Source organism: Pongo abelii, chromosome 1, assembly GCF_028885655.2.
Source record: "Pongo abelii isolate AG06213 chromosome 1, NHGRI_mPonAbe1-v2.0_pri, whole genome shotgun sequence".
Classification (NCBI taxonomy): Eukaryota; Metazoa; Chordata; class Mammalia; order Primates; family Hominidae; genus Pongo; species Pongo abelii.
In genome coordinates, this window is record NC_071985.2 from 87,491,191 (window position 1) to 87,516,893 (window position 25,703).

The following is a 25,703-nucleotide window of genomic DNA, read 5'->3' on the forward strand; positions in this document are numbered from 1 at the left end:
TCATGCTCACTTTTCTTCACCCCACCACCTTTTTGATGGGCTCTTTCTTCTTAATTCGAGGAGCAGAATGCATCTACTCTGCTTTCCCCACAGCCTTGATATTCCTTCCCTGCCTCCCTCACCCTGGGTCACACATTTACAAGGGCATGCCTGGTCTGTGGATACACATACCCACACAGACAACCTGTACACTTCTTCTCCTAGTCTAAGCCAAAATATGGTCTTGGGCATCCAGGGTCTGGATGTCTCTTCTTCCTACCTGTTTCCCATGACGGTTCCGCCAAGAGATCCAGCGAGTGCCATCCCGACTGTAATTGATCTTGTACATGGGGGCAAACTCAATGCCATGACCTCCTGCATGGCGCCCCTGGGTCCCCACCAGAGTGATAAAATGGAGGGTGTGCAAGTCAATCTGCAGAAACTCCTTCAGGTCATCAGGTTCCACTGGAATCTCAGGGCACCAGGCTCCATCCCCTTCTTCTGAGTCCAGCCTTGAGAAGTGAGGGTTGGGGAGAGAGGGAGTAACCATGAAATCATAGAGCTGTTTACTGGTTCACAGGCAAGCAGCTGCCCTGTACTAAGGGGAGAGAGCAGGATGCCCAGTCCTTATAAACATTTTGGGTTCTTGCCACAGTTTTTACTGCCACCACAGTACCCATTTGTAGTCAGATCCCTTTCCCTGGAGTACCATGAGACCCTGAAAGACAGTGAGCTGAGGCCTTCAGATCACACATAGCCTTCACTCCCCATCCTGATTTAGAGGTCTAAAGAGAAATAAAACTCTTCCTATTCTTCCTATGAATACTCCTATTCATGTTCCCCCATGAGTCATTTCATACCTCCCTTCCCTCTTTCAAACTCAGCCTAACAAAGCTAGCCACCATTTGCTCGGGCATCAAGTTATGGCAATAGGGAGGAGGGATAGTAGGGTCTCCAGTGTGGGTTATGCAATGCAGCAGGATGGGCATTGCAGACAAGCAAGGAGCCATAGAAACACATGGGGAGGATGAGGCGGAAGAGCATGTCAAGGAAGTAGTAAATAATCTGGTTTCATTTTATTACCTTCAGGCTGAGCTACCACTGAGCAAAATTGTGAAGTTATTTTAGAGTTCACTTTGAGAACCTCCTACCACTTTTCCTCTCCCCTGGATTGCTCCCTTTTCTCACAGATATTACCCATTCATTTGTTGCTCCCTTCCAATTCCTCCAACCATCACTCTAGTCTTTCGTACACTAAGAAATTAAGGGGAAAGGTTCATCAGGATTGCTTTTCTTATGGGTAATTCCATTTTAATAAAATCAATACTTCACACCAAAATAATTAGATTCCAGGTAAAGTATTGGGTCCAACCAGTAGAGCAGTAGGGAGTTTATTGATGTACAAGACCACTGAAATCAATCACCCCAGGAAACTGCCACACTCTCTCTGTGGGCAAGGATGGCCCTTCTATGTGAGAGATCCTTGAGAGAGAGGGAGAACTTGTTGGAGGCCTCAGTGTCTTGATGCTTTGCAGTGAGTGGTGCTTTGCAGTGAGTGATGTTTCATAGACCTACTGAGAAGAGGAGTGGATGCTAACTCCCAGCGTCCTACATAATCTGCACCTTCCCATAGCTGCTGCTGTTGCCTGCCTCCTGCAGCAGCTCACAATGAGAAAGTCAGGGAAAGCAAATCCACTTCCTATCAATGAACCCATTCATTGTGGATAATGTGGCCCTGGGGCCTCTGTGGTTGAGATAGGGCTGCCAGACCAGTACATGTGGCTAAGCCCTGAATTCTCTTCCTGAAAACATACAGAGCAGGACAGGCCCACTTGCTGTCTGTCCTTCACTCTCCACAGTTCCTGCCAATAACACCACCTTCCCCAGCCCCTAGGGTCAGGAATCTGTGCCCAGGAAATCTGCCCAACCCCAGAACATGGGCTTTCTTGATGTAACCATCCTCACCTTCCATATTTGGCAGCTGTAGACTCTGACCACTGACTGGAAGCTGTGATGTCCTCATCTGGAATCTGGCCTCCTGACATGCCCAGAGGATAGCGGCATATAGCTAGACCAAGAGAAACCAAAGAGAAGAGAGAGGACATGCTTTTATTTTTATTTCCAGAGCCCCCTAGGAAGAATATCACTGAATATTGAACAAGGAATAAGAGAATTTACATCTTCCTAAAGTCCTCTATGGCCCCAGTTTGGCCACCCTGACTCTATCAGACTTGTCTTCCTGGCCCTGACTCCAAATACAATTTGGGCCTCCAAGATTTGACTCCCAGCAAAATCTATATTTTGGTTCAAACTCTGAAAGTCAATGTAATGCGCCAATTTATGCTTTGTACTTGGTAATAACCCCAGTGGCCCATCTCATTCTCTTATTAGCAGATGTTCACTTCTAATCAATTTCCTAACAGTAGTGAGGAACCCTCATTATCACCAGGCACCTTTATGATCCAAAGAATTATTTTTTTAAGTAGTTAATTGCATGAAAACTATAAAGCACATTACACACTTGCCTACGAAGGAATCGAACATACATTTTTGGCCCTGGTTAGAACCATGTTCTGGCTCCTGGCTATAAACAATAACTTCTGGATACAGACTTCCACTTTTAACCAAAGACAGAGTAACAGAGACCAGATTTGCTCTCCAGTGTGAAACAACCAAAAAGGACAAAATACATGAAATATTATATTTTAAGATAATGGAGCATCTGACAACAAAGGACAACAATCTGAGAGTCAGGAAACAAAAAAGTTGAGCCCTACGGTGGCATCAGCTTACTGGCATGAGAGTGTGTCCAGGATACAACACAATGAGTGGGAACTCAGGCAGAGCCTGGAGAATTTCCTGAGTTGAGGAGACAAAAATGTGAGTCCAGAGAAGTAAAGGAAGCTAGAGTCTCAGGACACTGGGCTGCCAGATAAAATACAGTATACCTAGTTAAATTTGAATTTCAGATAAGCAACAAAAAGTTTTTTTTCTTTTTTTTAAATTATACTTTAAGTTCCAGGGTACATGTGCACACTGTGCAGGTTTGTCACATATGTATACACGTGCCATGTTGGTGTGCTGCACCCATTAACTCGTCATTTACAATAGGTATTTCTCTTAATGCCATTCCTCCCCACTACCCCCACCCCACGACAGGCCCCAGTGTGTGATGTTCTCCACCCTGTGTCCAGGTGTTCTCACTGTTCAATTCCCACCTATGAGTGAGAACATGGGTGCCTGGCCTTCTGTCCTTGCGATAGCTTGTTCAGAATGATGGTTTCTATCTTTATCCATGTCCCTACAAAGGACATGAACTCATCCTTTTTTATGGCTGCATAGTATTCCATGGTATATATGTGCCACGTTTTCTTAATCCAGTCTATCATTGATGGACATTTGGTTTGATTCCAAGTCTTTGCTATTGTGAATAATGCCACAATAAACATACATGCGCATGTGTCTTTATAGTAGCATGATTTATAATCCTTTGGGTATATACCCAGTAATGGGATCGCTGGGTCAAATGGTATTTCTAGTTCGAGATCTTTGAGGAATCGCCACACTGTCTTCCACAATGATTGAACTAGTTTACACTCCCACCAACAGTGTAAAAGTGTTCCTATTTCTCCACATCCTCTCCAACACCTGTTGTTTCCTGACTTTTTAATGATCGCCATTCTAACTAGCGTGAGATGGTATCTCATTGTGGTTTTGATTTGCATTTCTCTGATGACCAGTGATGATGAGCATTTTTTCATGTGCCTGTTGGCTGCATAAACGTCTTCTTTTGAGAAGTGTCTGGTCATATTCTTCACCCACTTTTTGATGGGGTTGTTTGATTTTTTTTCTTATAAATCTGTTTGAGTTCTTTGTAGATTCTGGATATTAGCCCTTTGTCAGATGGGTAGATAGCAAAAATATTCTCCCGTTCTGTAGGTTGCCTGTTCACTCTGATGGTAGTTTCTTTTGCTGTGCAGAAGCTCTTTAGTTTAATTAGATCCCATTTCTCAATTTTGGCTTTTGTTGCCATTGCTTTTGGTGTTTTAGTCATGAAGTCCTTGCCCATGCCTATGTCCTGAATGGTATTGCCTAGGTTTTCTTCTAGGGTTTTTATGGTTTTGAGTCTAACTTTTAAGTCTTTGATCCATCTTGAATTAATTTTTGTATAAGGTGTAAGGAAGGGATCCAGTTTCAGCTTTCTACATATGGCCAGCCAGTTTTCCCAGCACCATTTCTTAAATAGGGAATCCTTTCCCCATTTCTTGTTTTTGTCAGGTTTGTCAAAGATCAGATGGTTGTAGATGTGTAGTATTATTTCTGAGGGCTCTGTTCTGTTCCATTGGTCTATATCTCTGTTTTTGTACCAGTACCATGCTGTTTTGGTTACTGTAGCCTTGTAGTATAGTTTCAAGTCAGGTAGTGTGATACCTCCAGCTTTGTTCTTTTGGCTTAGGATTGTCTTGGCAATGTGGGCCCTTTTTTGGTTCCGTATGAACTTTAAAGTAGTTTTTTCTAATTCTGTGAAGAAAGTCATTGGTAGCTTGATGGGGTTGGCATTGAATCTATAAATTACCTTGGGCAGTATGGCCATTTTCACGATATTGATTCTTCCTATCCATGAGCACAGAACATTCTTCCATTTGTTTGTGTCCTCTTTTATTTCCTTGAGCAGTGGTTTGTAGTTCTCCTTGAAGAGGTCCTTCACATCCCTTGTAAGTTGGATTCCTAGTTATTTTATTCTCTTTGAAGGAATTGTGAATGGGAGTTGAGTCATGATTTGGCTCTCTGCTTGTCTGTTATTGGTGTATAAGAATGCTTGTGATTTTTGCACATTGATTTTGTATACTGAGACTTTGCTGAAGTTGCTTATCAGCTTAAGGAGATTTTGGGCTGAGACGATGGGGTTTTCTAAATATACAATCATGTCATCTGCAAACAGGAACAATTTGACTTGCTCTTTTCCTAATTGAATACCCTTTATTTCTTTCTCCTGCCTGATTGCCCTGGCCAGAACTTCCAACACTATGTCGAATAGGAGTGGTGAGAGAGGGCATCCCTGTCTTGTGCCAGTTTTCAAAGGCAATGCTTCCAGTTTTTGCCCATTCAGCATGATATTGGCTGTGGGTTTGTCATAAATAGCTCTTACCATCAATACCTAGTTTATTGAGAGTTTTTAGCATGAAGGGCTGTTGAATTTTGTTGAAGGCGTTTTCTGCATCTGTTGAGATAATCACGTGGTTTTTGTCTTTGGTTCTGTTTATATGACGGATTATGTTTATTGATTTGCATATGTTGAACCAGCCTTGCATCCCAATGATGAAGCTAACTTGATCGTGGTGGATGAACTTTTTGATGTGCTGCTGGATTCGGTTTGCCAGTATTTTATTGAGGATTTTTGCATCGATGTTCATCAGGGATATTGGTCTAAAATTCTTTTTTTTTGTTGTTGTGTCTCTGCCAGGCTTTGGTATCAGGATGATGCTGGCCTCATAAAATGAGTTAGGGAGGATTCCCTCTATTTCTATTGATTGAAATAGCTTCAGAAGGAATGGTACCAGCTCCTCTTTGTACCTCTGGTAGAATTCGGCTGTGAATCTGTCTGGTCCTGGACTTTTTTTGGTTGGTAAGCTATTAATTATTGTGTCCATTTCAGAGCCTGTTATTGGTCTATTCAGGGATTCGACTTCTTCCTGGTTTAGTCTTGGGAGGGTGTAAGTGTCCAGGAATTTATCCATTTCTTCTAGATTTTCTAGTTTATTTGTGTAGAGGTGTTTATAGTATTCTCTGATGATAGTTTGTATCTCTGAGGGATCGGTGGTGATGACCCCTTTATCATTTTTTATTGTGTCTATTTGATTCTTCTCTCTCTTCTTTATTAGTCTTGCTAGCGGTCTATCAATTTTGTTGATCTTTTCAAAAAACCAGCTCCTGGATTCATTGATTTTTTTGAAGGGTTTTTTGTGTCTCTCTCCTTCAATTCTGCTTGATCTTAGTTATTTCTTGCCTTCTGCTAGCTTTTGAATGTGTTTGCTCTTACTTCTCTAGTTCTTTTAATTGTGATGTTAGGGTGTCAATTTTATATCTTTCCTGCTTTCTCTTGTGGGCATTTAGTGCTATAAATTTCCCTCTACACATTGCTTTAATTGTGTCTCAGAGATTCTGGTATGTTGTGTCTTTGTTCTCATTGATTTCAAAGAACATCTTTATTTCTGCCTTAATTTTGTTATGTACCCAGTAGTCATTCAGGAGCAGGTTGTTCAGTTTCCATGTAGTTGTGTGGTTTTGAGTGAGTTTCTTAATCCTGAGTTCTAATTTGATTGCACTGTGGTCTGAGAGAGAGTTTGTTATAGTTTCTGTTCTTTTTCATTTGCTGAGGAGTGCTTTACTACCAACTATGTGGTCAGTTTTGGAATAAGTGCGATGTGGTGCTGAGAAGAATGTATATGCTGTTGATTTGGGATGGGGAGTTCTGTAGATGTCTATTAGGTCCACTTGGTGCAGAGCTGAGTTCAAGTCCTGGATATCCTTGTTAACTTTCTGTCTCATTGATCTGTCTAATGTTGACAGTGGGGTGTTAAAGTCTCCCATTATGATTGTGTGGGAGTCTAAGTCTCTTTGTTTGTAGGTCTCTAAGGACTTGCTTTGTGAATTTGGGTGCTCCAGTACTGGGTGCATATATATTTAGGATAGTTAGTTCTTCTTGTTGAATTGATCCCTTTACCATTATGTAATGGCCTTCTTTGTCTCTTTTGATCTTTGTTAGTTTAAAGTCTGTTTTTTCAGAGACTAGGATTGCAACCCCTGATTTTTTTCATTTTCCAGTTGCTTGGTAGATCTTCCTCCATCCTTTTATTTTGAGCCTATGTGTGTCTCTGCACGTGAGATGAGTCTCCTGAATATAGCACACTGATGGGTCTTGACTCTTTATCTAATTTGCCAGTCTGTGTCTTTTCACTGGAGCATTTAGCCCATTTACATTTAAGGTTAATATTGTTATGTGTGAAGTTGATCCTGTCATCATGATGATAGCTGGTTATTTTGCTCATTAGTTGATGCAGTTTCTTCCTAGCATCGATGGTCTTTACTATTTGGCATGTTTTTGCAGTGGCTAATACTGGTTGTTCCTTTCCATGTTTAGTGCTTCCTTCAGGAGCTCTTGTGAGGCAGGCCTGGTGGTGACAAAATCTCTCAGCATTTGTTTGTCTGTAAAAGATTTTATTTCTCCTTCACTTATGAAGCTTAGTTTGGCTGGATATGAAATTCTGGGTTAAAAATTCTTTTCTTTAAGAATGTTGAATATTGGCCTCTAGTCTATTCTGGCTTGTAGAGTTTCTGCTGAGAGATCCGCTGTTAGGCTGATGGGCTTCCCTTTGTGGGTAACCTGACCTTCTCTCTGGCTGCCCTTAACATTTTTCCCTTCATTTCAACCTTGGTGAATCTGACAATTATGTGTCTTGGGGTTGCTCTTCTCAAGGAGTATCTTTGTGGCGTTCTCTGTATTTCTTGAATTTGAATGTTGGCCTGTCTTGCTAAGTTGGGGAAGTTCTCCTGGATAATATCCTGAAGAGTGTTTTCCAACTTGTTTCCATTCTCCCCGTCAGTTTCAGGTACACCAGTCAGATGTAGATTTGGTCTTTTCACATAGTCCCATATTTCTTGGAGGCTTTGTTCATTTCTTTTTACTCTTTTTTCTCTAAACTTCTCTTCTCACTTTGTTTCATTCACTTGATCTTCCACTTGATCGAATCAGCTACTGAAGCTTGTGCATGCATCACGTAGTTCTCGTGCCATGGTTTTCAGCTCCATCAGGCCATTTAAGGTCTTCTCTACGCTGTTTATTCTAGTTAGCCATTTGTCTAATCTTTTTTCAAGGTTTTTAGCTTCTTTGCGATGGGTTTGAACATCCTCCTTTAGCTTGGAGAAGTTTGTTATTACTGATACTTTGAAGCCTACTTCTGTCATCTCATCAAAGTCATTCTCCACCCAGCTTTGTTCCATTGCTGGCGAGGAGCTGTGTTCCTTTGGAGGAGAAGAGGCACTTTGATTTTTAGAATTTTCAGCTTTTCTGCTCTGGTTTCTCCCCATCTTTGTGGTTTTTATCTACCTTTAGTCTTTGATGATGGTGACCTACAGATGGGGACTTGGTGTGGATGTCCTTTTTATTGATGTTGATGCTATTCCTTTCTGTTTGTTAGTTTTCCTTCTAACAGTCAGGACCCTCAGCTGCAGGTCTGTTGGACTTTGCTGGAGGTCCACTCCAGACTCTGTTTGCCTGGGTATCACCAGTGGAGGCTGCAGAACAGCAAATATTGCAGAACAGCAAATATTGCAAAACAGCAAATGTTGCTGCCTGATCCTTCCTCTGGAAGCTTCGTCTCAGAGGGCCACCCAGCTGTATGAGGTGTCTGTCAGCCCCTACAGGGAGGTGTCTCCTAGTTAGGCTACTTGGGGGTCAGGGACCCACTTGAAGAGCCAGTCTGTCCGTTCTCAGATCTCAAACTCCGTGCTGGGAGAACCACCACTCTCTTCAAAGCTGTCAGACAGGGACGTTTAAGTCTGCAGAAGTTTCTGCTGCCTTTTGTTCAGCTATGCCCTGCGCACAGAGGTAGAGTCTACAGAGGCAGGCAGGCCTGGTTGAGCTGTGGTGGGCACCACCCAGTTCGAGCTTCCCGGCTGCTTTGTTCACCTACTCAAGCCTCAGCAATGGCAGATGCCCTTCCCCCAGCCTCGCTGCCACCTTGCAGTTCAATCTCAGACTGCTGTGCTAGCAGTGAGCAAGGATCCATGGGCATGGGACCCTCCGAGCCAGGCACGGGATATAATCTCCTGGTGTGCCGTTTGCTAAGACCGTTGGAAAAGCACAGTATTAGGGTGAGAGTGCCCCGATTTTCCAGGTACCGTCTGTCACAGCTTCCCTTGGCTAGGAAAGGGAATTCCCTGACCCCTTGCACTTCCCAGGTGAGGTGATGCCCCACCTTGCTTCGGCTCACACTCCATGGGCTGCACCCACTTTCCAACAAGTCCCAGTGAGATGAACCCGGTACCTCAGTTTGGAAATGCAGAAATCACCTGTCTTCTGCACTGCTCATGCTGGGAGCTGTAGACTGCAGCTGTTCCTATTAGGCCATCTAACAAAAAGTTTTAAGGTGTAAGTATGTCCCATGCTATAAAAAATTATCGGGCATGTGAAAAAGCAGAAAAATAGAAACCATTGTAAGAAAAAAAAGAACAATTGAAATGGATTCACAACTGATTGCATTTCAAAATCCCAATGACATTTGTTACAGAAATTATTTTGAAATAATTTTAAATCCTAAAATTTATATGGAACCACAAAAAGTTTCAAAATAGCCAAAGCAATCTTGAAAAATAAGAAATCAATCAGAAGTATCACACGTCCTAATTTCAAAATATTTTAGAAAGTTACTTAAAACAGTATGGTACCTGAAAAAACAGACATATAGACCAATAGAACAGAATAGAGAGCCTGGAAGTCACCCACATAGGTCAACTGATCTTCAACAAGAATGTCAAAAATATACAATGGGCAAAAAAAAAATCTCATCAATAAATGGTGTTGGGAAAACTGGATATCCACATGCAAGGTAATAAAATTAAACTATTATCATACATTTTACCCAAAAATCAACTCAAAATGGATTAAAGATTTAAACATGATATCTAAAAGTATAAAACTCCTAGAAGAAGATATAGGAAAAAACCTTAATGACATTGGTCTAAGCAATGATTTCTTGGATATGATACCAAACACATAAGAAACAAAAGCAAAAACAGGCGGAACTACAATTGAACAACAACAACAAAAACTTCTGCACAGCAAAGGAAACAATGAACAAAGTGAAAAGACCTTTGGAATGAGAGAAAATATTTGCAAATTATATATTTGAAGGTTAATATCCAAGATATATAGGGAACTCATACAACTTGATAGGAAACAAAAAATATGATTTTAAAGTGGTCAAAGAAGTTGAACAGATATTTCTTCAAAGAAGACATACAAATGGCCAAGTTACTTGAAAAGGTGTTCAACATCACTAATCATTAGGGAAATGCAAATTAAAACCATAATGAGATATCACCTTATACATGTCAGGATGACTATCATCAACAAAATCAAAAGATAACAAATGTTGGCAAGGATGTGGAGAAATTTGAACCCTTACAAACTGTTAGCAGGAATGTAAAATGATGCAGTCACTATAGAAAACAGTATGGAGGCTCCTCAAAAAATTAAAAATAGAACTACCATATGCTCCAGCAGTCCCATTTCTGGTATACACCCAAGAGGATCTAAATCAGCATCTTGAAGAGATATCTGCCCTTCCATGTTCATTGCAGCACTATTCACAAAAGCCAAGACATGGAAACAACACAAATGACTATCAGCAGATAAGTAGATACAGAAAATGTGGGATACACATACAATGGAATCTTATTCAGCTTTAAAAAAGAAATAAATTGGGTTGGGGGCTAGGGGAGGGATAGCACTAGGAGAAATACCTAATGTAGATGATGGTTTGATGGGTGCAGCAAACCACCATGGCACGTGTATACCTATGTAACAAGTCTGCACATTATGCACATGTACCCCAGAACTTAAAGTGTAATAATAATAAAAAATAATAATTAAAAGAAGGAAAAAGAAGAAAGAAAGAAACCCTAACATTTGTGACTACATGGTTGAACCCGGTAGACATAATTCTAAGTGAAATAAACCAGCCATAGAAGGGTAAATATTGCATGATTCCACATATGTAACATATCAAAAATAGCCTAAATCATAGAAACAAAGTAGAATGATGGTTGCCAGGAGTTGGAAGGAAGGGGAAATGGGGAATTCCTATTCGAGGGATATAAATTTCAGTTATACAAGATTAATACGTTCTAGAGATCCACTGTACAACATTGTGCCTATACTTAACTACACTGTATATTACACTTAAATACTTGTTAAGAGAGCAGGTCTCATTAAATGTTTTTACAATCATCATCATTATGATTATCATGATAAGGAACTGACTGCATTTTAACCCTAGGCACTTCACTTGTCCGACCCTAGATCATGCCTTGCTATTCAGCAATAAAATGAACTATTGATGCATGCTATAACAACATGGATAAATTTCAAAACAATTATGCTTAGTAAAAAAAGTCAGACCAAAAAAGCACGTACTGTATGCTTCCATTTATATGTAACTTTAGAAAACAAAAACAAGTAATCTATAGTGACAGAAAGAGATCAGTTGTTTCCTGGGGGAAGGCAGAGTGGCCAGAGAAATCATAAAGGGACACAAGCAACTTTTGGTAGTGATGGATGTGGTCATTATCTTGATTATGGTGATGATTTCACGGGTTTATATGTAAGTCAAAACTGGTCAACTTGTGCATTTTAATGTGTGCAGTCTATTGTATGTCAACTGTACTTCAATAAAACTGTTTTTGAAATAACCTCTGGAGCAAGATAATTTTGAAGATTTTTGTGTATTATCACTTCCATTTTCAAAGCCTGTAGCCAGGCCTTTATGTTTACAGGGAAGAAAAAAGAAACTACATGAAGACAAAGAACTTCCTAGAAAGCCTGCCCTCAGAAAGGGACTGCAGTGTGGAGTAGAGGTGGCAGGGAGAAAGGCAAGACTTCTCTCAGCTTGGAGGGGTCAGAGAGAGGCAAATTATAGTACTAATAGGTACCAAGTCCCATTCCCAGGAAGTGCCCTGGAGAAGTAGCAAAAATCAAGGGAAAAAGGTTTCACATGAGCATAATGCCCAGGCTTGGCACAGAAACAGCAGAACTACGTTCCCTAAGGAACATCATGGGCTTGAAGAATGAGGATATCCACTACAACACGAAGAACTGAAGGCAAGAGGGCCCTTCTGCCTGTATCATACCAAGGAGAGCTCCTGGAGTCTTATCTCACCCTAAGAAAGGGAAAGATAGCTTTAGGCCAAGGATTAGCTGATACTTCCAGAAACTGCAATTAACCAAAATCATATGCAGGAAGTTTTGGTAAGAAACATGGCCATATACCCACAGGAACACTTCTATGTTCACCATCTAATATGGTTTGGCTGTGTCCCCACCAAGTCTCAACTTGAATTGTATCTCCCAGAGTTCCCACATGTTGTGGGAGGGACCTAAGGGGAGGTAACTGAATTATGGGGGCCCGCCTGTCTTTCCCGTGCTATTCTTGTAATAGTGAATAAGTCTCACGAGATCTGATGGGTTTATCAGGGGTTTCTGCTTTTGCTTCTTCCTCATTTTCTCTTGCTGCTGCCATGTAAGAAGTGCCTTTCACCTCCTGCCATGATTCTGAGGCCTCCCCAGCTATGCGGAACTGTAAATCCAATTAAACCTCTTTTTCTTCCCAGTCTTGGGTATGTCTTTATCAGCAGCATGGAAATGGATTAATACACCATAAGATATAGTTTGGATATTTGTGCCCACCCAAATCTCATACTGAAAAGTAATCCCCAATGCTGGAGGTTGGGGCTGGTGGGGGAGGAGGTAGGGTGTTTGGATCATGGGGGAGGATCTCTCATGAATGGCTTGGGCCATGCCCTTGGTGATAAGTGAGCTCTCGCTCTAAGTTCACAGGGGATCTGGTCATTTAAGAGTGTGCAGTCCCTTCCCCGCCACCCCATTCTCTCTCTCTGGCTCCTGCTTTCACCATGTGACATGCCTACTCCCACTTTACCGTCCGCGATCATTATAAGCTACCTGAAGCCTCCTCAGAAGCCAAGCAGATGCCAATGCCATGCTTGTGCAGCCTGCAGAACTATGAGCCAATTAAGCCTCTTTCCTTATAAATTGACCAGTCTTGGGTATGTATTTATAACAATGCAAGAACAGCCTAACACACCATCCACTATGATTTCCAAGTCAGTTTTGAATCAAGAGATGAACACAGGAATAAATATTATTTTGTCTATTCTTATCAAAAGTATAATTTCTCCAGTAGAGGTAATATGTGCCACAGATAATCATTATGCTTGAATCTTAAGGGCAAATCTGAACTGTTTGGGGATGAAGCAACAAATTCTCAAATTCCACTTTCTGAGAAGTGAAATTGAAGGGAAGAGTAAGGATGAGGAAATACTAACACAGGATGCTAATGGGGCCAAAATTTCCAATGGATGAGATCAATGTACTTTTTGAAAATCACACACAGAAAATGGCCCTCTCAGGGGCCTGCTCTAATCCCTCCTCAACACTGACCTTACATGTCACTGAGTGTGCTAAGTGTTTTAGTCCTTGTCACCAGTGACTTAATGAATAAAGAGAGGCTTCTGGAGGCCTTTAACCTGGGCTACATGCCCAGGTCAGTTTATCAGAACACTCACATTGGCATTTAGGACCCAAGCCCAGCTACAAATAATGTAGAACTTCACTTACCCTTTGTGACTGTCACTTGTGTGTATATCTCCCTCAGGCACCTCCTGGGGAGAAGATCTAGCTGTCCAAGGCAGGCATTCCCGGATCTTTTGACTTTAGTCCATGTCATAGTGTCCCTGATTGCCATCTTGACCCTGATAATAGAATTCTTAACAATTTGCAAAGTGCTGTCCCGTGGCTTACCTTTGCTTTGCCCTTGCAATAACTCTATGTAGTAGGCAGAGTACACACTATTACTCTCAAAATATATACAGGTTGAGTATCTCAAATCCAAAAATCTAAAATCCAAAATCTGATACTTTTTGAACACCAGCATGATGTTCAAAGGAAATGCTCATTAGAGCATTTTGGATTTTGGATTTGTGGATTTGGGATGCTCACCTGGGTAAAATTATATTATATTATTATATTATATTATATTATATTCCAAAGTCCAAAAATTCTGAAATCCAAAACAGTTCTGGTCCCAAGCATTTCAGATAAGGGATACTCATCCTGTATGAGGAAATCGGCAGAAGGCCCACAGCTATTAAGTAGTAGGGATTGACTTAGATCCCATTCTGTATCTCTATCCAAAGTTTGCCCCAATACACCAGACTTTAACTTTTGCTTTAACCAAAAGAGTGGCCTGATGCAAGCTGTGTCTCCCAAGATTCCAGGCTGCCACAGAGGCATGTAGCTTAGTCAGAGAGCTGTTCTGTAGCGTCTTCTCTCTCTTCTGAAACCAACGCTGTGTTCAGAGTCCAGTTCTATCTCCAACCCCATTTGCTTATTGCTTTCCAAACCCATGGTTTATTTTAATTCCTATATTTATTAAATAATTCATTGAGCAATTCATTGGCCTTGCGGGGATACAGTGGTAAACAAAACAAAGTGCCTTTTGTCACTGAGTTTACATTCTCATGTGGGGAAACAGCCAATAAAGCAAATAAATATATAATGTGAGAGAAGATGGCAAGTGCTGTGAAGAAAAATAAAGTATGCAAAAGGAATAGGCATTCTTTTATATAAAGAAATCAAGGAAGGCTTCTTAGATAAGGTGACTTGGAGCAGAGACCTGAGTGAAGGAAGACAGCAACCAGGGTGACTCTTGCAGGGATGATGGTTTATGCAAGGGGAACAGCAAATGCAAAGGTAAACTTGAGGAAAGAGCGTGCTTGTTGTGGAGGTGGTTTGAGGTACAGCAAGGAGGCAGTTTACCCAAAGTGAAAAATCTAGTTAAAGTTATTATGCTAGCATTCTCCTTTTCCAGTGTAATGAACTTGTACTCAACAAAAGCAAGCATTTTGGGGGGAGGATAGGGCCAATTACAATGAATGCCTCCTTTCTCTGATTTCTCACATTTTAAATATCTTTCTTATACTATTAGATACATATTGCTTTGTAATGTACCACGTGTGAGTCCTATCTCCCCTGCAGGTGGCAAAATTTTGAGGGGAATAAAGCACTGTATCTTATTCATTTTTATTTCTCAGTGCATATTGGGGAGAAAATAGGTATTCAAAAATATTTATTAAAAAAAAAGGTAAACTTTAGAGATAGATGTAAATAAGGAGTAAAGATAACATTGAGTAAAATACAGACTCCCTCCGAAGCTCATCCTCCAGTCTATTTTTTTTTTTCAGGCTCCATTCTTTCAATGACTCAAGCCAAAAATCTTGAGGCCATTCTTGACTCCTTCAATACCCTGTATTCAGTCCATCCACTGAGAGAAGATTCTACTGGCTACCCTAAAAATATTCCCATATCCCACCTACTTCTCACATATTTTACTACCATAATAAGCTAATTCACTGTCTTCCATTGCCAGGAATAGTGCAATAATTTCCTAACTGGTCTCCCTTTGTCCACCTTTTCCCATATATCTTTTAGAATGTAAGTCAGATCATGAAACTCTTCTGCTCACACTATTCACAATAGCAAAGATATTAAATCAGCCTAGGTGCCCATCAATAGTGGATTGGATAAAGAAAATGTGGGCCGCGCATGGTGGCTCATGCCTGTAATCCCAGCATTTTGGGCAGCCCAGGTGGGCGGATCACTTGAGGTCAGGAGTTTGAGACCAGACTGGCCAACACGGTGAAACCCTGTCTCCATCAAAAATACAAAAATTAGCCAGGCATGGTGGTGTGCCCATGTAATCCCAGTTACTCAGGAGGCTGAAGCAGGAAAATTGTTTGAATCTGGGAGGCGGAGGTGCAGTGATCACACCACTGCAGTCCAGCCTGGGCAACAGTGAGAGACTTCATCTCAAAAAAAAAAAAGAAAAGGAAAAAAAAGCAAAGGGGAAAAGAAAAGAAAATGTGGTACATATACAGCATGGAATACTATGTAGTCACAAAAAAATATAAGTCAGATCGTGAAACTCTTCTGCTCACACTATTCACAATAGTGAAGACATGGAATCAGACATCCCCCGGATGTCTTGGACCTTGTCCTTACCCCGCTTTCCCCATCAGCCACACTGGCCTCCTTGTTGTTCCTCAAACACACTAAGTATACTTCTTCTTCAGGAATTTTCATGTACTGTTAAGTATCTAATTCAGTAAAGTAAGAATCTTCATAGAGTTGAGAAAAGAGAAGTGAAATACCACACTGCCCATTCTTTCACATATTGACATCTCTGAAATCTGGATGCGCTTCACAAGCAAATAGTGTCATAGTTTAACTGGCAGTAGTTTTTTTTTCTTTCTTTCTTAGAGGCACATAAAGTAATGATGCATCTTAGAGTCATGAGTTGCTTAAATTCAGTAAAATGCAGTAATGATGACATCCATTTAGAAGCATTTACCAAGTGTCAGGCAATATGATAAGCATTTTCCACCCAATATTTCATGTTTCCCACTAATCACACATTCTACAGGTAAGTTTTAACTGCAAAGGCCATTCATTGAGTAAATACTAACTCATCTTAGAACTTGGCTCTAAAGCCTGTAATTCCACTGAGCCCACAACCCTTGAAAATCAAGACTTCGCATCCACTCCCGGTTCTACCACTTATACCATGTGGGATCTGAGCAAGCTCCTGGCTCTCTTTGGGTCTGTTTCTTCATGTGGAAAGCAAGGGAGTTCTATTAGGCTTTCTGTAAGGCAGTGGTTCCCAAAGCCAGTCCATGGACCAATAGCATTAGAAAAGCCTGGAGAGGTTTTAGAATACATGTTTGTCAGCCTCCTTTTAGAGATTTTGCTTTGGTATACCTGAAGCTGAGCCCAGTAGCCTGCATATTTTTACAGTCCACCAGGCGACTGTGCTGCGTAGCCAGGCTCTGGAGCCACTGCTCCCAGGTCCCTTCAGTCTGGATGTGTAATGATTCTCTGGGACCATGCTGGGCACCAGAGAAAACAACACTGACAGTCCCACTGGGCTTTCATGCATCTCTAGACACTGGGCCATGAATGCAATGAGAGCCTCTGCTTCTTGGAATATCTAAAGTAAAGCAGAAATAGGGAATGCGGGTCACATGAGGTGAATCATGATATTGTTGCAAATAACTTTCCTTCTAATGTACTGTTCATTCTGAGAATGGCAACTAACGAGTTTTATCAGAGCTACTGCTGCTGCAGCTGCTTTTATGCCACATTTCAGTTAAATTATATTTCCTAGGCATAGAAACCCTTTATATTTTGTGTCCTAACTGAACCCATTCAGGAATTTTCCTATATAACAGATGAGAAAAATGAAGCAAAAGAGAGGTGAAGTGTGTGGGATGGGAGGGTGGAGGTAGATCCACATAGGATACTCGCTATGTGGTGTCAAAGGAGTGCCAGTTTCCTTCCTGAAAGCTCTTTGATCTATGTACTGTGATTGCATTTCAGTTACCATTTAAAGCTGTGATCTTCAAAATATGCTTCCAGGAACAGCAGCATCAGCATCACCTGGAAACTCATTAGCAATGCTAATTATCAGTCTCCATTTGACCGATTGAGTCAGAAACTCTGGTGGGGTTGCTGGGAGGGGGTAGCGAACAGTGTTTTAACCACTACTCTAGATGACCCTAATGCAGACTCAAGCTTGAGAACTAGAGGAAGTAGGGGAGGACATGAGGCTTCATTTCATGTAAATAACTTGTTACACATGTCAGCGCTCCCCCCCTCCTCGACTCGTCCAGCTCTTCCAGCATACAGAGGGTTTAGGTCAACTGTGTGGTGGACAGCAGAGTGGCAATGACATTGATGAAAATTGGAAAGGCTCTCCCTGAGTCAACCTCTGCCTGGAGACCAACATAGAATTCTTGGAGAGGAAGAGTCCAGGAATGATAGGTAACATGTTACTCTCGACAGGAGGCAGTCAAGGAATGAGAAGTAAACTTGGCCTTTGAGACTCATCAAGTCCATCAGCAAGTTCTACAAATCCTACCTCCTGCAGTTGAGTCCAGCTGTTTCTCTCCTCTATTCTTCCCATGCAGTGTGCAACCTCCACAACCTCCCATCTGAGCTGCTATAATGCCTTCTAGCTCTTCTTCGTTGTTCCTCTATCATCCCTTCTCCACACAGTAGCCCAAATTAGCTTCCTAAAACTTTATTCTGTCATGAACCTTCTAACAGGTTTTCATTCTTCTTAAGAAAATGTGATCCATGGGGTCCACACGATTGGGTCTCAGGCTACTCTCTGGCCTCATCTCTGGCTATTCCCTGTTCTTTGCTCTCTACCAAGCACGCTGACCTTATTTCAGTTCCTGAATGCACAAAGTATCTTCCAGCCTCAAGGTCTCTGTGCATGATGCTCCTTTTACCTGGGATGTGCATCCTCCCTCCTTCACTCACTAGCTCCTGCTCATCCTCCAGCTGTCAGCCAGTCACTCCCCTCAAGGAATTCCCCCAAGTCCCCAGCTAAGTTAGGAATTTCTATTATATGCTCTTATAACAAACTTGTTTTCGTTCATAACAGTTTTTAGACTTGTAATGTAAATAATTGTTTAATTTTGGTCTGCCCACTAAACAGTATGTGTTATGAGGGCAAAGATCATGTCTTTCTTCCTCTGTTGTATCTCCAATTTCTAGTAGGATGTTTGGCATTAACCAAGTGCTCAATAAACGTCTATTGAAAAGTGATAAAGGAAGTGTTTTCTGTTGTTCATCATTTTACAAGGCTTAAAAACAAAGTCCTGGGAGTTTGATCAAGGGTAGCCTTGGCTAATGGTGTTTTAGCAGACAGCAGATTCAGGAAACTTCCTTGTAAGTCTGAGTCATGACATATTTTATTGCAATCTATCTTTACCTGCATGTATTTAGTTCACAAATGTATTTCTTTTACAAATGTGTATGTATTTATTTAATAAATAAGTTTTTGCTGTGTATCAGGTGTTCTTCTGAAGATACAGTAGTAAGCAAGACAGATAAAATAATTTGTCTCATGGATCTTACATTCCAGTAGGGGAGACAGAAAAAAGACAATAGATTTTTCATAATCAAATAGACACAATTTGATTATGTATTTGACAGTAGCTATTACTGGCTCTTTCTATTCAGATAGTGTGACGAAGCTATGGAAAATACTAAAACATGGTATGGGATAAAAGTGATGATGGTGTGTAGGGGGGCTCTATTAAGTAACAAACTTCAACGGAGATTTTCTGTTTCTCTTGTGCTTGTTTACCTCCTTGTTGAAATTGTGAGCAATTTTGAGAATAGTAATCATGTCAGATTCTTCCTTTTCCCCTTCAGTACCTGCCAACACACAGCACCCATGAGATGCTCAACACACATTTGGCAAATAAATAAGTAGATGAAAAGGCAGAGAGGGCTACAAGTATCGCACACAATCTCCGGACAACGAAAGTTAGGATGGAGGTCTAGAAATTGGGACAAAGTAATATAAGGATGAGGATGACAATTCAGAGATAAGAACTTAGTAAATCAGCAATAGTCACATTAAGAAAATAGGTAAAGTTTCTCGGTGATTCAGTATGCCCAAGGGCCTTAGAGAAAAGGCACAGGAAAATGGACAAGATGATCTTGGATGACCTTTCTCATCCTACTGAATCTTTGGAACCAGGAGAAGCCCAGGGCAACCAACGTGGCACTTCTCAGCTGTACCAGTGTGGTTTTCCCATTGAATGTGCCTATTTTGGGTAAACTCCTTCTGTGGAAGGGATCTCAGCCAATAGTCAAGACTCAGAACTGCCAAGTTGGCCCAAGCCCTAAATGTCAGGTCTCCTTGCTTTCCCCCAAGTCCACTTCCTCGTTCATCAAATCCCACCAGTCTGTCTTTGTTCTCTTATGAACTGTAAAGAAGCATGAAAAAGCAGGGAATGGCAAGGGAAGCAAGAGGCCCTGCAGCAAAGAAGTGTCTCCTGGTTTTTCCTGCTGAGTTGTCTTAGTGGTTTTCTGATGCTTCCGCTACCCACCAATCTCCCGGACAGAGAAGCCAATTCACTTTTCCAGTTTCCCAGAGTGGAAAACTACCAGCACTGGCTGTGGCAGGCCCAGCAGGGAGCTCCAGCCCTCCAAGCTCTGGTAGGGCCTGGCAGGCAGGCTGAGGAGAAGCAGCTGCCATCAGTCCCTAGCTTCCCAAGAATTATTTTTCATACTATCTTGCCAAGGCCGAGAGCCTGAAAGGGCTGCTTGTTCCATAATGTTTACCATCTCACTACTAGCTCCAGACCACGGGCTCCCCGTCAATGAGTGTCCTATATGCAGCTTCCAGGAAAACACACACATGGCCCACATGAGGCACGAGGTGCAGAGACCTGACACCTGGGCCTCTCTGGGCCCAGACAAGACTGACTGGGGGGCATTATTGGGGTCAGTGGTCTCAAGCCAATCTACAATCTAAAGGGACATCTGCAATCATAAAACTTTGGAGCTTAGAAGCAAATTTAAGAAGCCAATCCCTCTAATGTCTCCGTGTTAAATATCAGAACCTCTGAGGCCCAGAAAGGTGAACTGACTTACTCAAGTTCACACAGAGGGCTAGGGTAACCAGGACTGAAATTCAGGTCTCCTGATCCCTGGTTCTTCCTTCTCCAACCCTAGGCTACCATGGCTAGCTCTTCCAATTTCTGAAAGGACAAGGTAGTCCAATTAAAGAAACTGTCACTGAGGCCTTGCTTCCCACAAGCTTCACAGAGCAGGCTATTTCAGACTGGTCCTTTGTGCAGATAAATATTGACACAATGCGGGGCCAAGAACGATCACTTGGGTTTCTTTCTTCAGCCTACAGGGCTATTCTTTGGGTATAATGGTCACCCAGACCTCTTGCGCAAGTTGAAATTCCCCTTAGGAATAGACCTTTAGGATTGCAGTTTTCCTGGAAGCCCAAAATACTTTCCAGAAACAATTCTTGCAGAGCCCCAGGAGAGCAGTCCCCAAGCTGTAGTGGGTTTCAGGGTACTAAGATAGGGATCAGATAATGAATTCTTCTTCCTGGTTGACAAAGTCAGTGAAGCTTTCATAGTAAATAGTATGTCCTTTCCCCAACAAGAAGGTAAGTTGAAGAGAAAACTGGGTAGCTGTGAAGATCAGGAGTGAAGAAGAAAACTGAGGCCACAATTTGGAATAATGGAAAGTTTATATTAAGACTTGGCTCTGCCACTTCTGAATTATGGGACCCCACTACCAGTTACCAAAACTCTACGAACTTCGGTTTCTTCATCTTTAATAATCCTGCCAAGCCAACGTTAACATAATGTATACAAAGAAGTTAGCATACTTTATAGAATGTAATGGGGCTCAATAAATGATATCTAAGAGGAGAAGAGAAAATTATTTGTTTAAAATATTACATTCACTCTTCCTCAAACAATTAAAAGGTTTTATGACCTTAGAAAGGTTACTTAAGCTTTCAGCCTCTCAATTTCATGGTAGTAATGGCACTTGTTTATAGGAATGCCATAAGGAATATATGAGTTAATTATGTCAAGCACTTAGAGCACTAATGTTCAATAAAGTTAGGTATTATTTATTTTTTAATTATTTTTACTTTGACTCATTCAGTAAAGTTTGGAGTCGGCTTCCAAAGTTGCATAAGATAAAAATAAATAAATAAATAAGTGAAGAAATTTGGATAAAGGAAAAAGAAAATAGGAACAATTAGATAAGCTAGAGCTAAGGTTAATACAGAAAGTGTATTACATTTGGTTCTATACCACTGGCTGATGATGGGTTTCAACTTTGGCTCTGAGCTTCCTAGAAGTCAAGTCAAAAAGTAAAACATGATTAGTTAACATGAATCACTGTGGCAACAAAGTATAAATTCACTTTTTATTAATATCTCTGTTTCTAGGTGGGATGGAGTAGTGTGCAGTAATCAGTGCTCCCTCTAAAAGTAACTGGAAGAGCTAAATAAAATTCATAAATCATCTACTTGAAGGAATCTGATTGTTTCTGAGGCAATGAGAATGCAGAGACCAAGACTTCAGAGAAGGGAGAATCTCAGAGAGGTGAGGGAACTTCTGTAGCCACTTTCGGCCATTTGCCCATTTGGAGCAGAGGCAGGAGGCCGACTCCGGGTTTGGCACTAGCAGAGGGTCGCTACGGGACAAAATTAGCAGAGTTTTTGAGGGAGACTTGGTATCCCTCGAGCACGCAGTATATCTCACTCAGCACATGTGCCAAATGCTGGGGCTGTGTGGAGGGGGAATGTAAGGAGAAGCCCTCTGAAGAGGTGAGCTGATTTTTTGAGAGTCGGACAGGACACAGATTAGAGTTCAGGACCTGGTTGGGAGAGAGAACACGTGGGAGTTTTTAAGAAGCACTGGAAGACCAAGAATTCAGGCTTATATCCTACCAGCTACCCAGAATGAAGACACTCTGCTCTGCTTTCAAGGTGGATTTGTCCCATGCGCAAGCCCAGGGCTCCTCCCATGCCAATACATTTCTCAAGTTAGCAATGCCTGTATATAGACAGTACACATCATTGCATACTTCCTATCTTTAATATAGGTTACAGTAGCCAAAAGACTGAATCTGACTTCCTCCCTTGAAATGCCAATCATAAGATATTTACATATATTTGAATTAAATTTAACCACATTTTCCTTTGTGTATAACAATCAAAATGCTCCACTTGTAGCCTAAACGAAGACCTTAGGCATTTAGGAACAAGCATGAAGGCCTCACCCTCCCCTGCAGCCCCGGGCTGCTCTACCTCTGCAAGGAGATGGGCTCTCCCAGTTCTCTAACACTAGAAGGCTGGACCCCGGTGCTACACTTCAGTAGCTTCAGCTGAAACGGCCTCGGTTCGTTATCTTCCTTCTAATTTACTCACACCATACTCAGCATCTCATCATTTAAAGGGGTGATATTCCTATGGGTTCCTTCTCAGCTTCCCAACATCTTTCTGAGATCAAGTCTCACATAGCATCATTTAGATATTTTTTTGTTTTGTTTTTTGCAAAAAAAAAAAAAAAAAGCCAGGCGTGGTGGTTTACGCCGTAATCCCAGCACTTTGGGAGGCTGAGGTGGGTGGATCACCTGAGGTCGGGAGTTTGAGACCAGCCTGACCAACATGGAGAAACCTCGTCCCTACTAAAAATACAAAATTAGCCAGGCGTGGTGGTGCATGCCTGTAATCCCAGCTACTCAAGAGGCTGAGGCAGGAGAATCTCTAGAACCTGGGAGGCGGAGGTTGCAGTGAGCCGAGATCGCGCCATTGCACTCCAGCCTGGGTAATAAGAGTGCAACTCCGTTTTAAAAATAAATAAATAAATAAATAAATAAAAATAATAAGAAGAAAAATAAATAAATACAGAGAAGCCTGGGAGTTTCCTTGACTTCCTTTTTCCCCCTCCCTCTTCTTATTCATCAAACATTTGTTGATTGCCTATATAAGCCAAGCACTGTAATAGGTGCTGGTCATGAAGAGACAAAAGATTATCACTACACCAGAGACAAAGACCAAAGTCATAAAAACCTCTGAAGCAGGAAGAAAAAAAAAGTTGCATAAATTTTTTTAACAACTCATTACCTCCCACTTAGGCTCATAAAAAAACCTCACTGATTTTAGTGTCTTAACTTCTACTTTACTGTGTATGTGTCCAAACCACTGATAAATTCTGTGAGAGCTATCTTGCCACATCCATACTCTTCAGAGACCCACAGGCCAGGACTAAGAGCTAAGTCAACAATCACACTATTCTCCCCAGAAAAATAATGATAATAATAATATATATATACATATATATATATATAGTAATGGATATGCTTGGCTTGAGCACAGGGTCCTGCATCCCTTTAGAGTTAGGGTGGCCAGAGTTCAGGACTGTTAGAAGCCCCATTCCCCAAAAGCAACTTGAGTCTGTCTTGGGGACCACAAGGGACCTTAATGGTCACTAATGGAGTTTTTTTCTCTTTCTTCCTCCTGCATCACCCGCTTGATAGAAACTGTTGTTTCATAGTGTTTATTTTCATTTTCTTCTCTTCCAAAAGTAACAAATCACAGTCTTCGATATTTGCATGTAACTTTCCAAAGCCCATTTATTTCCATTATCTCATTCAATCCCCTGCAGTAACCCTATGAAGTTCAGAGAGCAAAGTTTATGGACCCCATGTTATAAATGAGCAAAGTGAGGTGCAGAGATTTACCTAAAGTCACAAAGCTAGATAGTGGCACAGCTGGAACTAGAATCTAGATCTCTTGATCTCCATTGTCGTAGTCTGTCTAGTAACCGTATCACGTGGTCATCACACCCTGCTACCAGCACACACACCCTGTTTATCGTGTGATCCCTAGGGTCAAGAATCACCAAGTTGGGGAAGAATCTGGACTGAGAGCCCAGGGAGGATTATTGCTTGTCTAATTTTTAGAAGGCACTGGTCCCAGGATTTGTTGAAATGTGATAGCAAAAGGAACCTGCACCCTGGGAAAGATAGCATGGCATAGCATTATGTTAACACCAGGTGAAGACAAAGCCTTTGATCATAAAACACTTGTCATATACTGAGGATCCCAAGATTATATGGTTCCTACTTTTGGTGCCAGCCTAACCCCACCTTTGCCCTCATGACCCCTCAATAATCACTATCCTCACTCTTGTTTTTCAATTTGTGCCTCTGTGCCTTTTCTTTGGCTCAAAAGCTTTCCCTTCCTCTTTTTACCTGGCCTGGCAAATTCTTTCAGCTCCAGCTAACTCTCATACCTTCAGTGCCTCAACTAGCACGACACTGGAGATTTGACCTGATTGGGTAAAATGTGAACATATTTATGGATATATTTATGGAATAGGTATGTATATATATAAAGATATATATATCTATCTATATATAAAGACATATATAATCTATACATTTATATATAGATATATATGTTCGTGTGTAACATGTAACATGTGAACATATAGATATATCTATATATACATAAATACATACATAAATATACTCACATATATAAATATATGTATAATATTTATTATACTTATATTTTTTATCCTATATATTTGTTTCATATCCTTTTCCTATTTTATATCTGTATCAATCTATGTTTCTTACATACTTATATCGCTATATTATATGTCTTGATCTTATGGGCTTGAAGCCCCTAGAGTTCTTGTCAGCTTTCAGAACAAAACATTAATAAGCAAATAAGTGAAGCAGCAGTGATACATGGCCCTAATGGCCCCAGTGCCCGGTTTCCATGGTAAGCGGGGTCCCTGTCTCCTTGTCTGCTCCTGCCAACACTGTTGTTCTTCTGTAGATTCTTAATCTTTCCACATGAGAGCCCTGAGCAAAACTGAGCTCTGCAGGTGGTTGTGAAAACTGAGAGGTCCAGAAAAGGGACTTTGTGTGAAGCTCTTCCTGCAGTCCCATGATCATGTTCCTGGCCCCAAAGTTTAGACTCAAGGAGACTAGGTCTCCCTGGGCCTTTATCCCTACTGGCAACAGAAAAAAAGTGGAGCTTTGTTTTTTCTTGCATTGCTTTTAGCTCCTCTGACTGCCTTTTACAACTAGGAATCTAGGCCTCAGAATGCAAAACAACAGGGTGAACGCAAAGTTTTAGGGTATGAACCAGGAATTCACCTGGCTACTTTAGATGGAAAGGTGATGATGCAGTAGATGTATTTGGAACCCTTTTATCCCAAGATACAAAGCCCAGGAATTAGGTGAAGTCTGCCCTCAAAGAAAATGAAATATTTTTATAGTATAGTAATTAAGTTAAATAATTAAATAATTAAAATATAAAGGACAGTATAGAATAATGGAAAGACCAATGAAGTCTGCCATTATCACAGCACAATATACAAAATTAAGGAAGAGGACAGAAGTTCTAGCATTTATTAATCACATTCTGTGTGTTTGATGCTATGCTAGGTACTTTACATATATTCTCTTACTCTTCCTAACAGCCCTTAAGGCAGCGATCAGTGATAGGTGA

At 41.2% G+C, this 25,703-nt stretch overlaps 1 protein-coding gene across 3 annotated transcripts in view; it reads right to left on the reverse strand.

The window, feature by feature from the left end:
* The window catches only part of DDR2 (discoidin domain receptor tyrosine kinase 2), a 151,896-nt gene that overhangs the window by 32,430 nt on the left and 93,763 nt on the right, over positions 1–25,703 (reverse strand). For all 3 annotated transcript variants that reach the window (XM_024247964.3, XM_024247957.3, XM_063726809.1), the window contains 2 exons: positions 1,945–2,047; positions 260–491 (listed from right to left, as the gene is read on the reverse strand). In XM_024247964.3, coding sequence (XP_024103732.1) covers positions 260–491; positions 1,945–2,047 — 335 coding nt within the window. The remainder of the gene's footprint in view (positions 1–259; positions 492–1,944; positions 2,048–25,703) is intronic.